At 47.4% G+C, this 20,787-nt stretch overlaps 1 protein-coding gene across 1 annotated transcript in view; it reads left to right on the top strand.

Moving 5' to 3' along the window:
• SLC7A10 (solute carrier family 7 member 10) overlaps positions 1-20,390 on the top strand; it is a 41,469-nt gene extending 21,079 nt beyond the window's left edge. Inside the window, 14 exon segments of the mRNA XM_032701549.1 lie at positions 4,273-4,361; positions 4,363-4,420; positions 4,423-4,452; positions 4,455-4,473; positions 10,517-10,668; positions 11,392-11,517; positions 12,456-12,515; positions 12,518-12,608; positions 14,215-14,338; positions 14,435-14,538; positions 15,548-15,644; positions 18,563-18,712; positions 19,063-19,240; positions 20,088-20,390. Of these exon segments, the coding sequence (XP_032557440.1) occupies positions 4,273-4,361; positions 4,363-4,420; positions 4,423-4,452; positions 4,455-4,473; positions 10,517-10,668; positions 11,392-11,517; positions 12,456-12,515; positions 12,518-12,608; positions 14,215-14,338; positions 14,435-14,538; positions 15,548-15,644; positions 18,563-18,712; positions 19,063-19,240; positions 20,088-20,215 (1,406 nt within the window). The 3' untranslated portion in view covers positions 20,216-20,390.
• Positions 20,391-20,787: the final 397 nt, after the last annotated feature.

Raw genomic sequence — 20,787 nt, 5'->3', positions numbered from 1 at the left:
GAATATGACAGGGCTGAGAAAGTGATTGGGTTTTTTTAGTTGTAGTAGAAACATTTTCACGTGCCAAGGGAGCAGAGTTGGGCCAGCAGACAGACAAATTCACATTCATCATCCCTCTCTCCCCACCTTGGGCACACTTCACCTGCCCTGTTTCATGTGACTCCATCTCTCCCCATGTTCATTTTGGCTATATAGTTCTAGACAGCCTGTTCTTTGTTATATTTGTAAGATATGCCCATTGACAGGGACACATGAAATTCAAGCATTAATTTCTTTTTGGTTCAAAGAGTAGTTTTGCAGCAGAAAACTCTAGTAGAGGCCATGAAGGAGCAGAGAAAGTGGCTGTTTTACAAGAAGTAATTAGTTTTTTTCCTGTCTTCACATCTTAGAAATAAAAAAACGCACGCACTGAGTGTCAGGAGTACCAGCACTAGTAAGTGAAAGAATCATCCCTGACCCAGCACAGCAATGACAGTTCCTTGAAACTGCCCAGCAAATTCTGTCTCACCCCCAGAGCTGCTCACCAAATTCCCTACAGTTCCTGCTGACCAAGACTTGCTTTGAAATATCTACGTGCATGTGAAACATCTGCCTTACTGCTGAGCCTTCTGGCCTGAGGATGTCAGCTCAGGGATGTGAGACCTCCTGAGAACTGCTGCTCATCAGGCAATTCATGACATCTCATTTTCTGCAGCGTTCCAGCATCTCCACCATATCTATTTTAAACATGCCCTATGCCAAGTGAAGGGAAGGTACCTCTTTAGGCACATTTATCACTTTCATGGCAGGTTTCCAATAAGACATTTTGTTGTCAGAAGGGGTGTGGCACTTCCACTGATACATTTTTTGCACGTGTTGCAAGAGCAGAGTTGTAGGAAATCCACCATGAATTGGAAGATAACCTTTGCCTTGTCACTTATTCATCCATGGAGGGCGTTAGACTGCTTTAAATATGCCTAGTCCTTAATTTACAACAAAAATCCTATGTATGAAAGAAACGATCCAGACGAATGCTGTCCTGTGTCCTTGCCCCTGCTCCTTCAGATAGATGTACCCAGAAATATTCTCCTTAACAAAAAGAAGTTTGCTGTTTGCAGCTCAGACAGACTTTACAGATGAGGAGGACGCTTGGCCAGTGTTGCCATAAGAGGAAGCCATCAATCCAAAGCAGTTTTGGGTTTGAGTAAGAGCCCCACTGCTGATGGCCCTCACTCAGCTGGGCAGGGATGAGCCATGCCCCTTCTTGGAGGCAGAAACTGGAAGCACAGAGATATTCAGGCCTTTGATAATGCCAAGTGCAAGCATTTAAAAAAAACACACCAGCAACTACCTGCCTGTGCATTTAGACTGCACTGTGGCACCCCTGTGCCAGGTGACTGCTGCCACCTCATCTCACCAGGACTCGTTCTCCTTCCCTGGGTCCATCAGAGCATGGCCTGATCACAACTGCTTCCCAGGGAGGCTGCTGCTCCAGCTCCCATTTCCCCACCCTCCCAGCCCAGGGCAGGTCTGCCTGTCACAGAAACCATCAGCTCACCCCACAGGGGAGCTCGGGGGTCAACCCTGCCAGCACCACACAGCACAGGACTGCAGAGACACCACCTGGGATTTCCTGCACCTTAACAGCTGAGGGACACTGTGCTGTGTTTGGATGTATCCTTCCTCCACATCCTGACACAACAAAAGGGGGGTGGACGCTCTCACCGAGAGCCTGCTGAGGATGGGCAGTGGCATCTGCTCTCTGCTGCCAAAACCAGCAGCAAAGCTGAACAAGTTGAAGAAAGCCACTGAGCAGGAGGAGAGGGCATGAGAGGAGCCAGGGGACCTCATTTAGGGTTATTCTGCCTTTGGGCAATTCCCATTGTTCAGTACTGGGGCTTGCCAGAAGGGAATATTGTCCCACCCAAAGAGGCAGTGGAAAGCTACAGATCTATTTTGGTTAAAAAGCACTTGGTGAACTTCACATGTGTGAACGCCAGCATGCTCTCCAAACACCACTGGCTCCTCCCCAAAGCACAATGTTTCCAGTATATTGGTTTTTTAAAAGATAGAGACCACGGGTATGTATGCTGACAGGTAGCATATGTACATTCTTAAGACTCTTTTATATCTTCAGCCCCTTTCTCCTATGCATGAGTCCACTGTTACAAGTACAGCACACAGCAGTACCAAGACTGTCAAGACAGTTTTTAAACTCCCAAGGCAGGTGTTTCTTTTTCAGCTTAAACTCAAGATTGTTACAGTTCTTGAACAGGGCATCAGCAGTCTTCCAGAAAAAACGTGTTTGGTGTTAAATATATTGCAATGCTTCACCCAGCAGCAGAAACCAGGACCAAAAGCCCCATAAATTCTATTAAATAAAAAGTATAATAAAGTATTAAATGTGCTCTAGCAATATTTAACTCCTCATCTATCTCCTTGCAAGATTTCACCACTGCACTCCAGCCGTGGAGCTTCTCAGTAGGGAAGACCCAGAGCAATCTATCAGTGCATGAAAAAAATACTGTGCAACTGATTCGCATCAAAGCCCATTCCTTCTGCACAAGCTTTGAGATTAATGCTGTAGCAGTGCTTAGGGCTCCCTTTCGCTACTTCCAGCTGAGGAATAACCACAATTAATCTTACTGTTACTCTAGTATGATCTAGTTTTGTTAAATCTACATCCCTCATCCGATTTTTTTTTTTTTAATGTATAGAAAGTGCTTCTGTGCCTACCCCAGCTGCACCAGGAGGGTCTCTGTCTTTCCCAGGGATTCACTCCCTCCATAGCTAAAGATCTCAATGTTGACAAGGTTTTCCAGAGTTCAACCACTGATCTCCTTTAAGCCATTAATTTCTGGCTTCTCCTTACCTGTGCATCATGAACATTAAAAAAAAAAAAAAGGTAGCCCATGCACACAAACCAGGAATTCCTTACAAATATTGTCTGTAGATTTGCAGACTTATTGTCTTCAGCTCCTCTCCAGAGGCCAGGAAGCAGCCACCTATGCCATCAGAGCTGTTTATTTTCTACCTTAATTCCATTCCAAACCAGAGACGAGGTGTCTGCAAACACCAAGCTGTGTACAAGCACAACCAGGGCACACCTGCTGCATGAGCTGCACTTCCAGCACCTGCTTTTAAAGAAACACGAGGAACAAAACTGAAGCCAAACACAGCAAAATTTGGGTTAAGTGGGGGTCTTCAGGGAGTTCTCATTAGCAGATGAAAAAGCATTTATAAGCAAAGGGGAGGAAGAGCATACATCTGGTGACATGCAGGTTCAAAAGGTTGCAGAGAGGCTGGTTTAGGTGACAATACCTTCATTAACAACCACACAATATTTTATTGTGTGACTGCACTGCAATGAGAAACGCTTTTAAAGTCAAGTTTATAAGTGAGGATTTTAAGACCAACTCATAAAAGAGGAGAAAGCCTGCCACAGAGTCCCTGCACAGCAGGGTCTTCACATCCTTTTGGGAACAGTGCTCTCAGATATTGCTCAAAAAAATCTCAAACCTGACAGAAAAAACATCTCCTTCAATGGAGGTCTGACCCAGTCTCCCCTTCTCCAGACGAACAACACCAAGTGCCCTCAGCCCTGGCCCCACATGGAACAAAGGCACTTGTGGTATCCAGCACTCCTTTCCTACCCCAGCACTGTCTCAGCTCCCATTGTCTCAAGTGGTCATAGTGTCCAATGTTTCAGTCACCCACATTATGCCTTTAAAATCTATGGCTGATGACTAAGCAGCACAGGTGTTGCAGGTACAAAATGTAATGGATTTCTACTATTTCAGACCTTGAGGTGACTTTTTCAAGCACACTCTTAAATCTGTCCTGGTGGCAAGTGCACATTTTGGCCCCACCATTATAGATGATGCTACCTTTTTCCTTTGATCTCCCAACCTCCCATGAAAATGGGCCTTAACTTGTTCAAAATTCCTCTTAAAGGGGATGAAAAATCTTCACTACAAAGTCAGTTTCTAAACTCCTTTTGATAAAACACTTGGGCCACGGCAGGGTGAGAGCAGACAGTTGAGTAAATCCATGCCACAAAAACTCAGGGATCCTCCCCTGAGTCTTACCGTGCTTCAGCTGAGCTGAGCCACAATTACCATCCTTGATTGCTGATAAATGGCACACTTCTGCCAGGGTGTAATCAGATAAAGTGCAGTCATGCGAAACCTGAAACCGAGTAGGGGGCTGGGGCTTGTCTGCCTTTAAAATAAATTTTAAAAAACAAAAAAATTTCGTTTCTTTTACTTCACTGCAAACCTGTTGTCCTTCCAGGTAACATCATTGGTTCTGGGATCTTTATTTCCCCCAAAGGAGTCCTGGAGCACGCCGGCTCGGTGGGGCTCGCCCTGGTGATTGGGTGCTTGGCGGAGGTGTGGCTGCCTGGGCTCACTGCTGTACGCTGAACTGGGAGTCACCATCCCCAATCGGGAGGGGATTACTCCTACGTCCACGAGATTTTGGTGGGTTAGCTGGGTAAGTACCCCATCTCTATAAACTAATTTTGAAACGTGTTTATGTTGTGTGTTTGTCGTGGAAAAACCCGTCTGACCTGGAAGAGAAACATCATGTCAATAAAAACGCTTTTTGCAAAAATCAATCTTTCTGTTCTCATTAGAAAACCAAATATGCCCCTACACGGAAATCCCAGTGGCACTTCCCAAGGGAAGGTGATGGACCCTTTTACTTCCCTCACTGATTCAATGAAGTCCATGGCAGACAAGAGCGGTGCTGTGTCCCGGTGACATTCCTGTGTGCCAGTTGGGAATGAGCAGTGCCTGAGAGAGCTTCACCCACCAGGGAGGCCGGGCTGGAGCTCCTTGCCATGAATAAAGCTTCACTTACTGCAGCTGCTCAAAATAACCAAGAGTTGTAAATACAGAGAGGAGGGAATGCTAATCCAGGGAATGATTTCTCTTTGGAAACACCACTAGTGGAGTAGCATGGCTGAGGTAGGAAGGGACAAGTGAGAAGAGGTCATCTTTTATATTTGAGTGTGTACTTTTTTATGTATTCAACAAGATAAGTTAAGCTGTCAGCCTGTACTCACAGCTCACTAGAGAAGCACCAAAATGCTCTGACCAGCTCTCTCAGCAGCAAGTGGAGAGGCCACGCCACGTGCTGGTGGCTTAGTTATGAAAACTAGAGAAAGGTGAAGGGGGGATTTCCATTTGAGAGGGAAAACAAGCTCCTAACAGTTGAGCTGGCTGCTGAGCAAGGGCAAGTCAGAACAGCCTGTCACTCTGTCCCACAGGAGGCTGTCCCTGTCACCCTGGCACTGGGCACAGCCAGCATCCAGCCAGCTGGGTGAGCACATTTCTGGTGCTTGTCAAACTCCAGCCACTGCCTCGTGCTGGTTCTCATGGAACCAGCGTTTCTCCACTGGTGGAATCGCTCCTCTGAACTGTCCTGCTGTGCACAGTTACACTGACATCACAGAACAGGCTGAGGTGACAACGTTACCTTGGTTGACCAAACCCCAACTCATCTTCACCGAGGTCTGTTCCCTCACAGGAGCAGGAGCTGCACAGTAAAGCAGCTCCCCCAGGACACTGCAGCAGGCAGCAGCTGCCCCGTGACCTGCTCCCAGGAACAGGGTCTGCAAGGAAGGACCAGGAAAATGAAGGAGCACAGAACCTCACAAACAGTCCCAAGTGATGGAACATCACTGTGAAGGAGGCCAGAAACCACCAGAATTTCACAAAATCAAAAGATTTATGCTTTCTAGGGGAGAAAATGAGTACTTAGGAATCAAGTACAACTAAACCTGGCTTTAGGTTGTTCCTCAGCTCACTCTGTGCCACGTTCAGAGAATTTACCCGGTACCAGCAAGCACCAGGCTGAGCAACTGCTGTAACAAACCACACACCAGGTGATAACTCACTGCCCAGCATGTGCCTGGGGACAGTGTCACCTCCCAGAGCAGGAATTTCTGCTGGGGCAGTACTCTCTTGGTGTCCAGGTTTGTAATGCTCAAGCAATATCAAAAAAAGCACCACCTGTCACCTGAAGGGAAGCAGTGCTCCCATTCTTGCTCTGTAGAGACTTTACCTTTTCTCCCAAGAAAAATCAGCTGTGCACTAGTGTGACAAAGGGTTGCATTAGGCAAGAAGCCTTTAGGTAGGTTTTGGTGTAAAAAGGGGGGGACTCAGTCATATTTTCCAGTAAAGCCAGGCTGGGATTGCACTTTTCTGAGCCACCACTCAAAGCCTCCAGCTTAGGGGAACTCTCACAAGCACCTCCAGCTTCCCACTTTGGGAGTGCCCATTCACCACTGGTGGTTGTACATGGGGCTCTGAGCTTAAAGGGGCCCTTTGGGAGCCTGCACTGTGCCTCCTCTGAGGGAAAAAACCACTGCTTCTCTCTTTTGATTTAATCCTTCTGCAGCAAAGTACATCAAACTCAGCACACAAAGCTTTAGTGCATCTGCCAAGTGACTTTCCCAATAGCCAGTTCTGGATGGTTTGGTCTATTTCACATAAGGTGTTTGTTGTAAGAGCATGTGCTGTACCCACCCAGACCTCAGCATCTCCACTTCTGTTGTCTTGTCCTGCCTCCCAAAATCCTCCCATTTATCGTGTTTTCCTGCATACATACAAGGCAGAAGGAATACTGTTTGATTTTTTAACAGCCAGTGGAGTACTACATGGCCCAGCTTCTGTGCCTGGCAGTATTGATAGTTGGTTGCATAAATTAAAAACCCAACCAAACCAAACCAAAACACAGTGGTCACATTGCTTAGGTGTGATGTAAGAAGGTGAATGGAATAAAAGAGAGAGGCAGGACAGGGCCGTCTCCTGAGCTGGCAGGAGCTCAAAGACAGCACAAACTGCTGAGGAGTTGTGGTGATGGCAGACCTTGGCTGGAGATGACCCTGAGCAAGGACACTCCTTGGCTCCTCCGGCCAGGGGAGAAGGAAGAGGTGAGGAGGGCTCCTGTATCACACAGGGAGGGCTCTGGGCTGGTACCAGAGAGCAGACCCTTTATTTAGAAACCCCCTTTTTGAAATAGCATTATGTGTGACACACTAACTGCAGGGGATGTGTCACAGCCCTTGCTGCTGGAGCCACCTGAGCACAGCTCTTTGTACACACACATGGGCTCGCTGGTCACTCAAAGAACATTACCCAGAACAGTAAATAAAAGGCTCCAATGTGTATTCATTGCAGAAGACAATGAATAAATTCAGCTTCATGAAAGACCCTCCAGTGTGTTTCTGACAATATAGCTTCTTCTGAATGCTCAGCAGTGAGGTTGCAGCTAACACAGCTGCTTCACCAGCAGAGACGGGTGGCTGGACATATGTCCTTCCTAAAATCAGTCAGCAGAGAGTTTTCAGCCAAAGTTTTGCTAAGTGTCACTCCTAACTGCAAGTATAGCATGCTTCAAATATAATTCCATGTTTCCTTGTTGTTATTGCAAAAATCTGAAGTTTCCAGAGGCAGTAAGTCTTTCAGCAAACAGAATAGCATTAAAAGTATTCAAACTGGCTCCAACTTTCTTAAAGCAGTTCTGTTTTTCCTGTGATACAGTGAGCTGTACTACAGCATCTATTTCAAACACTTTTCTTTTGCTAATGATGCACGAGTAGGGTACACTCTAATTTTACATTTTCATAGGCTGCTTTTACTCCATAACATTTTATATCTAATGCAAGACCCTCATGGGAGTACAGGCACATCCCAAATACATGTTGGGAGAACTGATTTCATCAAGTCCACTGGACTATTAAAGACCCAGATTCAAACCAGGCTGTTTATTTCTTTCCACAGGTGAGGAAATTAGTGTGCAGAGGTACCAGCAAAAAATTCAGTTTTGGATGGACTGGCACTTCATATGAATGCCACACCTTCCCAAAAGCAGCCCACTGCTCCATAGATTGTCACTTATTCCGGCCTGTTCCTAAATGGCAAGGCTGGACTCTAATTAGGGACATTATCTCATGCATATAGACTCTGATGGGAGGATAGCCGTTGACTTCAATGAACTTTGGATCAGACTCAACAACAAAACACACAGCAGAGGCCAGCCAGCCAGCAGCTATTGATGCTTGCTACTCACAACTGTGGTTTGCTCAGAATACAGGCAGGGAGGTTATTTTACCTGCTCTCTCACCACCACCAGCACATGCAGGAGCCCAGATTTCTCATGCAAACTCTAATGTTCTGGAAAAAAAAAAAAGAAAAAACAACAAAAAAACCCACAAGCAAACAAAAAACCAAACCAACCAAACGAGCAGCTGCATCTTTTTCTCTGCGTCCATCTCCCTCAAGCCGTTTCTAAAGATCTGATCAATTCTTGGCAGCAAGAAAAGATTTAACTTCTCATGTTCTTGTAATCACAACTACTGGGTAACTGTGAAAGGCTGTGAGCTTCAGCTGACAGGTTCAGTTGTTCAGCTCCCAACACCCTCAGGGGCAATAATTCCCCCCACTTTCCGCTTGAAGAGCCAGGCAAATTCCAGGTGTGCCGTGGCGACACCTTCCTGCCTCAAGCCAAGGCCATCTCCCCACAGGCAATTTAAGTCAGGTAGAGCCCTTCCCAGCTGGCTGGGCCTCTGGCTCCTCATCCTGCCTGGACAGCACCATCAGCACTGCAAGAGCAAGGCAGTGCAGTGGTGCAGCCCCAGCCCCCACGGCTGGATGGTCAGGGCTGGGAATGTGATCAGAGGGAGCAGTGTGCAAATCTTTTTCTCAGAACCAGGTTTTGGTTAAAACTTACTGGAGAAACAAGATAAAAGTGGGCCTACATCTTAGGCAAGCTTCCTTATTGTTTTGTTGCCATCTTTTTTGAGAAAGTTTGAACTTTCTCCCCCGCTGCTCAAGTGATGCCTGTACTTTGATTGGCATTGTCAAGTCCTGCATTTCAAGGCTGTATAAAAACAAATAGACTGTCAGAAATCTATTGAATGATCCCATTCCCATTTAAACCACAGTCTACCTACACACTTCATATTACACCATAGAAAAAAAGGGCCAATTTTGCCAGCATTGTGTCATTCTTCCCATTAACATTTTTAGCTGAACACAGTTCTCAGCCTGCATAACTTTTATGGGCTAGATAACCATGTCAGGGAAGAACTGGTGGTCTCTGCCCAGCATCTCTGCCCAAGCCCTGCCAGCTGACAGCCACACTGCATGCACACACCAACCTGATGTCACTCAGCACCACCAGTATCCAAACCCTATCAGTAAATTGCTATTGCAGTCTTTAGGTCCTATTTATTCTCAGTGAGGACCAGCTGAGTTAACTCATACAGCAAGCCAGAGTCTGCAGAGATACCCCAGATAGTGGGTACATCATCCACACCACCAGATAGCACAAAGCAATCACTGGAGAAAACTGTTCTGAACCTCAATAAAAAATTTTAGCAGTCATGAAAAAAAGGAGTAACATGACAAAATAAAAAGAAAGAAAAAAACCCACCTAGTTTACTGTAAAAACAAGTGTCAGGTGGGAAGGTACCCAATCTTGTATCAGTCCAGTTCACCAAATTAACTCTGGTAGGTAATAATTGCTCCATACTCCTCAGAAGCAACAAGGCAAAGTAAAGGAGGGGATGAGAGACACTCACTCCCTGGCTGAGGAGCATCCAACAAGCAGCACTCCATCCCTCCAGCTTATTAATGGCACAGAGAGGGCTTCCCTCAGCTGTGCACATTTATGGGGCTGGCACCCACTGGGTGCAGCCTCTTAAAGAGCAACCTGCATAATATAGAAATTATCCTGTCTTATTTGGAAATATCATTTCAAATCCTCATTTGTGCTGGGCATCCCTGTATGTTACATTTGTGCATGGATGTGAGTGACAGTGAGTGTATCTGTGTGTGCATGTACATGGGCAAGAAAGACTTCACTTCTTGCAATGACTACTTCTCACTGCAGAGATAATAATGCTTCAAATATTTTAAAGCACTAACCAGATCCACTGCTGCCTTTGGAACTTTCTTTTTCTACTTCCCAGAATGAGAAGCCAAAATATCTCACGCTTTATATTTGCATGGATACCTTGCCATCCCTTAAGCCACAGCTGGAGGCAGACAGCCAAGCCAGTGCACCCCAGCTGAGTGACCCCATCATAGGATACTGCACACTGACCTGCCCTGGCCCAGGCCACAGAGCCAACACAAATGATGACAAGAAACCCAGCCTGTGACTGGAGGCCCTGCAAAACCCCTCAGAGCTGCCTTCCATGTAGGGACTGCTGCCTGTGTCAGCCCAGGAGCTACAGAGCTGCTCTCCTTTAGACACACAGAGTTAAATCAAAGCGTGCCTGCTGGGCATAATCCTCCTCTTTCACACATTCCTAAACCGAGCTTTGCTTCACAATGTTTCATTTAAAGTGCAGATCGTGCTGAGGATGTGGGAGAGGGGATGAGGGCAGTCACAAGTGTGTGACCAGGATGAAGGTGCTCAGCCCTGGTGCCTCAGGAGCAGGAGTGCTGCAGAGCTGAGCGTGTGTCACCTCCTGCAGCACAGCCCCAGCGCTGCTTTCTTGTGCTTCTCCCTGTCTTTCCAGGTTCCTGCTGCTGTGGAGCGCGGTGCTCATCATGTACCCAACTAGTTTGGCTGTCATAGCACTGACCTTCTCAAACTATGTCCTGCAGCCCGTCTTCCCTAACTGTATCCCCCCCTATAATGCCTCCAGGATCCTCTCCATGGTGTGTTTACGTGAGTATTTGCTCCTCACACACACACAAAGCTTGACTCGGTTTCACAAGGGGCCACTCGAGGGGTGCTCCAGCCAGGCTGGGGGCATGGCCACAGCTCAAAAGGCCAGTGGGGAGGTCCCAGGACAGGCACTGGGACTGCTGTGGGATATTACATCCCTTTCCACTTGCCTAACAACAAGCAGGGTGGCCTGGAGTGAGGCACAACAGCACCCAAAATGCAGCGGGTCCCAGGGAAAGGGGCAGCAGGTGAGCAGGTGGGATGGGACAGTGCTGTGCTCCCTGCAGAGCCATGGGCTCCTGGCACAGGTGACCCACCACCTGTGAGCCCTTCCTAGTCTTCTTTCACGTTCCCAAAGGAGGTGCAGGCAGAGCAGCATGATACCAGCTCTGTTAGTACTCACAGAGCCAGCAAAAGCAAACCCAGAGCTGCAGGGCTGAAGGTGTTCACTGTTCCTGTGAGGAGGGGATGATCCCAGCATGCTGAGCACAGCTCAGGCACGGTTATTGGAGCTGAGGAGAGCCCTGACTGGCAGCACCCGAGGAGTGAGGGCTGATGGCTCCCATAGCTGGGACTCCCCTGGGGAAAGGCAATGCTCCTCCTCACCCTCGTGCCCAGCCATGCTCCCTGCAAGAACACACTCATCAGTCTGTGTTTTCCAATGCTCTATGTTCTTAAATAAACATGATTTCATTTCACTGAATTCAGTCTTTTGCTCTCCAGTTCTCCTGACCTGGGTGAACAGCTCCAGCGTGCGATGGGCAACGCGCATCCAGGATATATTTACAGCAGGAAAACTCTTAGCCCTGACCCTTATCATTATTGTGGGCTTCATACAGATCTTTAAAGGTACTCTGTGAGACAGCTGTAACATGGTATGGTACTGTTGATAGACTTGATTTCTTCCCACTTACTGCACGTTTCCTCCTTACAAACAGCCCTGAAGGTGCTCTGGATGCAGCTGAGCTGCAGGGCTGTACACTCACAGGGCTGTGGAAAGGATGGAGCGTTGAAACAGAGGGAGAAATCGGCTATATCAGCTTAAAAAAGCCCCTTTATCCTCATGGGATTTGATAGAATAAAGGAGGGCAGCTGAGGATGTTTTCAGGATAGTTACTTAATTTTTTTTAATCTGTTGTGTTTTCCTTGAATTTGAAGTACTCTGGATCCAAAATGAAATAAACAATGCCTTGCCCAGGGCAGGAAGATACCTGCTTCATTTCAGGCACTAATCCAGTTCCCTACAAAAATCACTTTTAAGATTACACATGGGCAAAAAGGTCTCACTGATTCACCACTTAATGAAAAGCAGAAAGATTTACAATTTTTTTTATCATGTATATGATGAGTCATATAAGGGAAGAAGAAATCCACAGAGGGCAAAACCTTGTTTTCTCAGTAGTAACAGTCCTACAATCTTGACAGATCTTCCAGCCCCATAGACATTTTATTTTCAAGTATTTCTACTAAACACACCAAACTCTTGTAAAAGAGAACTGCACTGAGAGCAGACAGGAATTACACTGCCAAGGAGCTGCCTCAGGCAGGGCAGGCTGCAAAGGGTCCCCTGAGTGGTGACAAGGTGCCCACACAGCCCAACATCCCTCACCAGGACCCCGTCCTGCAGGAAGCACTGCGAGTGCAATGCCAGCCCATGGGGAGAGGAGAGCATGAAGTCTCCATTCTGATAAGGAATAAAGAATAAAGAATTGAAGCAGAAGCTAACTGTTTTCCTGTGTCTCTGGTAGGTAGGGTGGATTAACCTCTTGCTTGCGCTCTCTGTGCAGGAAACTACAAAGAGCTGACGCCAAGCAATGCATTCAATTTTTGGATGGACTCCATCCGTGGGCATTTAGCTTAGCTTTTCTTCAAGGGTCCTTTGCTTTCAGTGGCTGGAACTTCCTGAACTACGTGACAGAGGAACTGGTTGATCCCCGCAGGCAAGTATCCATTTCCATGCCATCCACATATTCTTGGAGTGCTGATGCATTGGAGCCACCTGATAGAATTATTCATTTCAAGAGATGTTATTCTGTGTCTGTGGGACTGGTCTTTCTAAAGGAGAAAGATTTTTCTTTAGAAGAGGTAGCAGGCAAGCTACAGAAACACTGAAATTAAAAACATGCAGCACAAAGTCCTAACTGAATCCAGGCAGCCTACAGACAAAGCAGTGTCTTTATGGCACTACTCAATCATCAGTGCTCCTACAGCAGAAAATTAACCATTGAGGAGATACCACACGAACATCTACTGGGAGAATCACCTCTATTAGAAAAATGTTGAATTATCCTGGAAGTTGCTTTGCTTTTTCACCCAAAGGGGGTCTCCCACAGACACCTGAAAGAGAAGATTAGTTGTGCAGTGAAAGCAGCACTCCCTGCCCCAGCACCTGCCAAGGCAGCTGACGCTGGGTCACTGCTGGTCCTGGGTACGGGAAGGGCCTTGGAAAGGATTCATCACAAGCAGGTTGTGAGGGAAAGGGAATTTTGGTTTAGCAAAGTTCAAGTGTTTCAACATTTCTGAACTGATGAAGTGGAATGACCAATGCCATGAGCAGCTCTTGGAGTGTTAGTTATTTCTGGGCATCCAATGCACACAGCAATTAAACAATGAGGAATTTAAGCTACTACACAGCCTGGACAGAAATGACTTAAAGTTGCAGCCTTATGAGTGGCTCTGCACACCAGTGAGTGGCAAAATGCATGTCCAGAGATCTTGGCAGAAACAAAGAAATGTGTTTTCTTAATAATGTGTTTTCTTAATGAACAACAGCATTTTAATGGACCACCATAATTTCAAAGCTGAATAATAGTAAGTTATGACTTAAACAAGGTAATTACAGCCTTAGTGAGAAATAAAGAGAAAATGGAACAAATAGCCTTTTTTTAATGATTTTTGCAGCCTCTGAGGGGAAATTAAATATAAAAAAAAATTGGATAACCAAAACCACTTCCCACTTTACTAAGTCTGTTCAAATTTACGAAGGGTTAAATATGCTTTTTAAACCTTTTTTCCAAATCTGACAGACAGAGAAAAATTGCATTATCTTGTTAGTTACAGAACAGACCAAGTGCCCTCCTCTAAGGAGGTCTCTGGGTTGGAGATCAGGCACAGCTGTACTACTGCAAGTGCCACGCTATTGCCTTGACCGACCAGGTTTGTGGCACACAACGGGCCAAGGCAGCAGCTGAACAACAGGACCCCCTTCTTTTTCAGCAGAGGTGAAGGTAAAGCAAAGCAAAGCATTTAAGGCAAAAGTCCCAAAACTTCTGGGAAATGGCTATTTGTTTTTTCAGTGACAGGCTGCACCAGTCCCAGTCAAGAGCCCAAGGAACTCGTGGTATGTTGTCCCAGGGTGCAGACATGGCATTTTGTAGCACTTTCAGCCTTCTCCACCCTGCAGTGGGTCAGAGAGCCCCTGGAAGCAGGGAAACTTCTCCAGAGAACCCCCCACCGAGCCCCAGCTCCCCCAAAGTCGGCCGGGCTGTTGTGATCTCTCTGTGCGTGACCGTCATTGCTTATCTACCCTCCCAATTCTTTTATTAGGAACCTACCTCGTGCCATATTCATATCCATCCCACTGGTGACATTTGTGTATACGTTCACCAACATTGCCTATTTCACTGCCATGTCACCCCCAGAGCTCTTGTCCTCCAACGCTGTGGCGGTAGTAAGTAAAACCATTCCCTGGACGTCTCGAACACACTTTGATTTCGGTTCTGTGCTTTGCAGTGTATTTCAGTTTCTTTGCCTTCTGTTGCTTTAGACATTTGGTGAAAAGTTACTGGGCTATTTTTCCTGGGTTATGCCAGTCTCAGTGGCCCTATCTACATTTGGAGGAATAAATGGATACCTTTTTACCTCATCAAGGTTAGAGGAGTACAATTTTATGAACGTTATCTGATTTGGGGAGGGGCTGTTTTAATTTCCTTTGCTAAAGAAATGCTAGCTAATTTTGGATGTTGTAGAGCACGAGGTCGTTGTTGGGAGTGTTGGATACAATCAGTTATGAATTGCTCTGTTTCAAACCAGCAAATGTAATACTGAGTCATGAAATCTCTTGCAAATTAAGCTATGTAAGTTACTGGAAGTGCCTGCAGATGTGGAATAATTCACATTAAGAGCCAAACACAGCTTTAGTGTGAAACCAAAGTAATTTTACATCAACAAAGTTCCACGGCTAGACTGTGTTTAGCTTAAAGAAGAGTTTCAGGGCCTGGTGCTCTTCCCAGTTACAGGTGTTTTCACACCCATGCTGGAAAAACTTGGAGGCAAGGTGCTTTGCATGCATACTGCTGGTAGTGGGGCCAGAATCTATATAGTCTGTTAGATTGTAGACAGTAAAGTCTATTTATAATAACTGACCTCTCTGAACCTAATTTAAAAGTTATAATTTTTTATTATGTTTTTTGAGGAAGCAAGTACCTTGGGAAAGTTATTTATCTCAGCACTTCATGAGTATAACGAGATGCAACAAATCTGGGAGCACGTGTGTAACAAGTGCATTTAAATTGTTAGGCATGTTCAACCTTACCCCAAACCCTTTTGACACTGGAAATATCCACACAACCTTCAGGGTACTCATCCCTCCCTGAGTAAAGAGGCAGTGCTGGCCAGCAGGCAGGACAGGGCAGATTTCAGAGCTATTCCAGTGCCTCAGAGCAGGTCATTTCACAGGTAACATCAGCTGCTCAAGGCCTGTGTACTGAAGGGGGGTCTAGTTTGAATACCTTTCGCCAGGTGACTCAGGCAGTCCCTAGTTGTCTCCCCAGTTCAGCCACAGCTCCCTTCCAGGGAAGAGATGAGGTGTTTATATGGCTAAGGACTGGAGAGCCTGTTGCACACCCAGTGGATTCATCATTACTCTTCTTGTTTCCAGGTTGTGTTTCTCTGGTGCCCGAGAAGGCCACTTGCCGAGTTTGCTTGCCATGATCCATGTCAAGAACTGCACACCCATTCCTGCCCTGCTCCTCTGTGTAAGTGTCGCCCCTGCTCTGTCGCTGTGTAACCTGCTTTTGGAAACATTGAATCGCAGAGAGGAGAGCTGGAAAACCCCTGGAGAGGCCATTTTACCCCAGAAGAGGAGAAGAAAGCAGGCCTGGAGTGCTGCTGGTGTGTGCCAGCTGAGCAGGTCCAACTGCCCCAGGGAGAAGCAGTGGAAATAATCCCCCTTGACACCTGCAGGGCTTCCCTCATACCTGACTTGAGCTGCAGTGTAAGCTCATTACCTACTTCATTTAAGACAAGATGAGCTCCTCAGACCAATTTTACCTGCTTCCCACAAGCATTTGGAGATCCCCATGGTCACTGCTAATCCCACTCAGGCAGGGCTGCTTTAGATCTGCCACCAAATCCGGAGACATGGTGGATCCCAGGGAGCAGACAAAGTGCTCCTAAAATTACTCACTCTCAACAACCAAGACACCTTGTGAGGGGTGATTGGGCAGCTCTCTGAGGGACACACATATTTCTTTTCCATGGGCCAAAAAATTAAGTAGAGGCAATGATTGCAGTGTCCCTGAATAATGCATCTGCTGAATGGTACATCAGGCAGACATCAGGTCACCTGCAAAGATCAGACACTCATGGGCCAGCTGTTGAGAGGCCATGGGACTGGTCCAGTTGCTGGTGTGTTGCTGTGGGAGGAAGGTTTCTCTCACTTTTTAGGCAGTGTGAATTTCCACAGTACTAATGACTTACAGAAGTTATTATTTGAAACAAAGATCTTCATGTTCTTTTACCGGCAGTGAAATTAGAACATGTTGGGGTTTATGTCATGGGCATAGGAGATGGTAAAGATGAAAATGGTTCCCAGTGCTGTTGTCCCTGGCTGCAGAGCCCAAGTGAGGGAATTCCTCAAAGGGCATTGGCTTGCAATCTTGGCTGCACCGATGGCTGCCAACTGCAAGTTTGCCACTGATATCAAAACCACCCCAGATGCACTCAGAAGATCCATGTTTACATGTCTTCTGGCTCTAACAGCAATTCTGGCACAATACACCCATACAAAATTTCACCAAATAAGCCTCCTGTAAAATTACCATTCTGTGACAAAATACACATCTTGCTGAGGCTTTACAGCATTCCCGGGTTTAGAGCCCCATCACAAACATCTCACTGCTGCTTGTTGGGAGTCCGGGGTAAACTGCCCGTGCCTGCCCTGCCCCAGGACACCACAGGATCCCAGTGGGCAGCTGTGCTCCACTGGTGCCCATGAAGCAGAACTCCTTTGTCCTTAAAAATACATGGGCTGAAATGATACACTGAGTCCCAGAGGCTGATTCACTGCAGAACAGCCCTGACCAGAGTGAGCTGACCAATCCATCAGGCACAGCCCCCTGCACTGCTCCAACCATCCCCCCTGAACCACAGTGCAAATCCCAGAAGGAGCTCAGCACATCAATTCATCCTTTGCTACAGGAGCAAACAGGGCTGGACTTTAGGCAAACCTAATTAATACATCAGGTTCCTTTTCCCTCCCAGTGAAACACACCCACCTCCCTGCATGGAGAAAGGGTTCTCTGTACATGGAAAAAGGCTACTTTAACATCACCAGTGAGACCTTTGTTTTTACTAATTTACTATTTTACTTCCAAAAATCAAGGGGCCGAGCTAAATGTAAAATAAACAGACTGGGGTTTTTTTTTTGCAAGGCAGTGGGGAGTGACTGGCCCCACGTGGCTTTGGCCAGGCTGTGGGAGAGCAGCACACCCTCTGCAGCCACAACACCCACACCATGAGCAGACGTGACACATCAGTGTCACCTACACACCTTGTGCTCTGAGTGACATCACTGCAAAGCCCTTCAGTGGCAGCAGAGGGTTGTACATGTGTGTGACACCGTGTCAGGGGAGAGCAGAGACCATGTTAATGGCACCAGTGTGAAACTGTGTCCAATTTTAAACCCACTGTGTGGTGAGACTGCTCAAGGTGTTGAAATCCCCCTGCCAAGCCTGCCAGGCTTTGAACAGGGGAACAGCGGGACCAAAGGGGCATTTGGTTTTGGTGCTGCTTAATTCCTGGTGCTGGTGGTGCAGAAGCCTTCCTTCCTGAGAGGATTTTATTATTGAAACAGCTAATTAAGAAGAACGGACATAAGCAAAAAGAGAGCCTGGAGTAAACCAGGCCAAAATCCCCAGTGCTCTCTGGAGGGGTTTGGATGTTTAGTTTCCCCCAGGTTCTGGGCCCCAGCAGACAGTGTTCACTGCACTGGGATGTGGTGCAGCTGAGGGCTCAGCTCAGCCCCTGGGTGGGGGACTCAAGGATCAGCACCCTGGCCCCCAGGCCAGCTCTCCTGGCTCTACAGACATAGAGTTCAAAAAAGTAAGTTAAGTATGGAAATTTCTACGGTCCATCTGCCAGTTGCCAAACACAAATAAGATTGATGGTCCTGATCAGCTGTGACACACACCACAGGGGAAAGGGCAAACCTCTAATGCTTCGTAATATACAGGCCATCTGCAACAACAGAGTCCCCTGAACAGAACATGTTAAGTCTGCAAGAAATCTTTTCACCTGGAGTCCTCACCACAGGGCTCAACAGCTTTTTTAAAACACTTAACAGAAATGGGTGGAGTGAGACCTCTGCCAGTCCTCCCAGCCCTGCCTGCCTGGCCATGGGCAGCAGAGACAGCTCTGCCAGCACCCCAGGGTATTTATAAACAGTCCCTCTGGTCTCTGGCTTCAGCATGCTCCAAATAACCCCAAATCCTCATTCAGCCCTGGTGGCACAGCTCAGGGATAATGCACCGAGCCACAGGAGGCAACAGATGCCCAGCAGAGGCCATGAACAAAAGGAGTTTTAATGCTTTAATGGGATTTTTGCTTTGGCTTGTTGTTTTTAAGCTACCTTTTCTAGTAATGGCTCAGGAAGGCTGTGCTCCTCTCTTTGCAGTGCTTGGCCACTCTTATCATCATGCTTGTTGGAGACACATACACACTAATCAACTACGTGTCCTTTATTAACTACCTCTGCTATGGAGTGACAATTATAGGCCTGATTGTCTTACGCTGGAGGAAACCCAAAATCTTCAGACCTATCAAGGTGACACTGTTAAAGCTAAATTTCTTGGTTGCAGTAGTGATGCAAAGGGTGGGATGGGAACACCAAACCCTCCACTGTCCTGTTTTGAATAACAGTTTATTTTATTTTGAAGTAGTATGAATGTTTTAAGGTCCCAAAGCATGTCCCAGAGTGCCATTGGTGCAGAAGTGGGATGCACAAGTTCTTGTGAACTTGTCAGGATGGGCAGAGAGGAAAACAGTGGTAGAGGGAATGGGGGCACAACCTGTGGGGGGGTCCTGAAGCCACAGCACTGCCTGCAGCCCCCCACAACCAGTCAGCCACTGCTGTTGCTCTGCACAGTCGTGCTCTGCTCTGCTCTCTCCTGGTAGGTGAACCTCCTCATCCCCATCACTTACCTGGCGTTTTGGGCATTTCTGCTGATCTTCAGCTTATACTCGGAGCCTGTTGTCTGTGGGGTTGGACTCATTATCATTTTAACCGGAGTGCCAGTGTTTTTCCTTGGAGTCTACTGGAGAAATAAACCAAAGTGTGTAAATAGGCTAATAGGTAAGCCAGCACTGTGTGCCTCACTGCCCTCTCAGGGCCACTGACTGTGCTTGGGGTCTGCTGAACCCCTGACATAGCAGCACTAAAACAGCCAGGGACCTGCCTGCCCGAGCCTGGCCACCCCTCTCGGCCACAGGCACAAAGTGGGCCGGCAGCACTTCCCTCTGGGCAGCTCTTTGCTCACTGCTGGGTGCATCTGCCTCCTCTCGTGCCCCTGTGCAATTATTACCCACCCTGTCAGCTCGCTCTCAGCAGCCTGTCCCAGGGCAGAGGGACAGGGGTGTCACCTCAGGCACATGAAGGCCAAATGAGCCCTCACAAAGGGACTGGGATGCAGGTTTGTCTCCCCCTTGCCCTGCCTTCCTCTGCTGTGCCCCCAGCACATCCCCCCAGGGGAACGTGATGAACTCCAAAGATAAGAAAGCCTCACATATAAAACTAAAACTGCACCTAAGCCTGGTACGTTTTGGTTGTGTTTGACTTGTAATCGCTTTGCTGCAGGGCAAGGACGTTCAGACAAGCACACTGCAGCCCCTGCTCTGCCCAGAGGGTTTCCAGCAGCTCCCCGGGGCCAGTGGCCACTGCAGCAGGGCTGGCACAGTGCCCGCAGGGCTGGCAGCCATCCCGTGCCATCCCAACCCTGCCATGGGCAGCTCTGTGAGGGGCTGGGGAAAGGTGCCCCGAAATCTGCCCCATTTAATCTGCCCCGGCTTCACAACCCCGGTCACTGAGCTGCAGCTGGGAAGGGTTGGAGGGGCTGTGGGGGTGCAGCATCCCCCCAGCACCACACTTTTGTTTGGGAGGGCTCAAACACCCCCGTTAACCCCCCGTGCTTTGCTCCTCGCAGAGTCCCTGACGTGCTGGGGGCAGAAGCTGTGTTTCGTGGTGTACCCTCAGTGTGGAGCTGCTGAGGAGGAGGAGGGCTCCTCGGCCCACTCTTGGCGGCCGGTGAGCGAAAGAGCAGCGAGGAAATAACAACCTCTGAGGCTGAAGTTGGCTTCTTGTTTACATGCTGATTTTTGAAGAAAAAAAAAAAAAAAGTTTTTCTGAAAAAAAAAAAAAGATATATATGTTTTTAGAGCTCCAATAGCGAAGCCCGTAAAATGAGCTACACCCTTCGTGGCATCTGTAGCTTTTAGTTTTTCCCTAAGAAAAAAAAAGAGGAAAAAAAAAAGAAATAAAATATAAAATAAGGCGCTGGTTGTTTGGTTGTTTTTCTTTTTCTGGCAGCATATTTGCTCAGCTTTGGAAAGCAGCACAGACACAGCTCTGGAATACTGATTTTAGTTGCCATGAGGGTCCACCAGAGACATACAAATTTAGGCATTTCAAAAGTAGGGCAGTTCCCCACACAAAATCAAAATGGAGAAATCAAGAGAAAGTGAGGAGACCTGTTGCTGTCACTGTACCTGGGTGGGGTGAACCCCCACATAACACACGAGGCATCAGAGTTACAGTCCAAAGGATCATCCCTTCCCACACCTGCTGCCAGCCCAGCACTGCCACAGCGGGGCAGGGGCACTGTGCTGAGCATGAACCTGCCCTGG

This window comes from Chiroxiphia lanceolata, chromosome 13, assembly GCF_009829145.1.
Source record: "Chiroxiphia lanceolata isolate bChiLan1 chromosome 13, bChiLan1.pri, whole genome shotgun sequence".
NCBI classification, from domain to species: domain Eukaryota; kingdom Metazoa; phylum Chordata; class Aves; order Passeriformes; family Pipridae; genus Chiroxiphia; species Chiroxiphia lanceolata.
The sequence above is the reverse complement of the archived record's forward strand: the minus strand, read 5'-3'. Positions and strand labels throughout refer to the sequence as shown.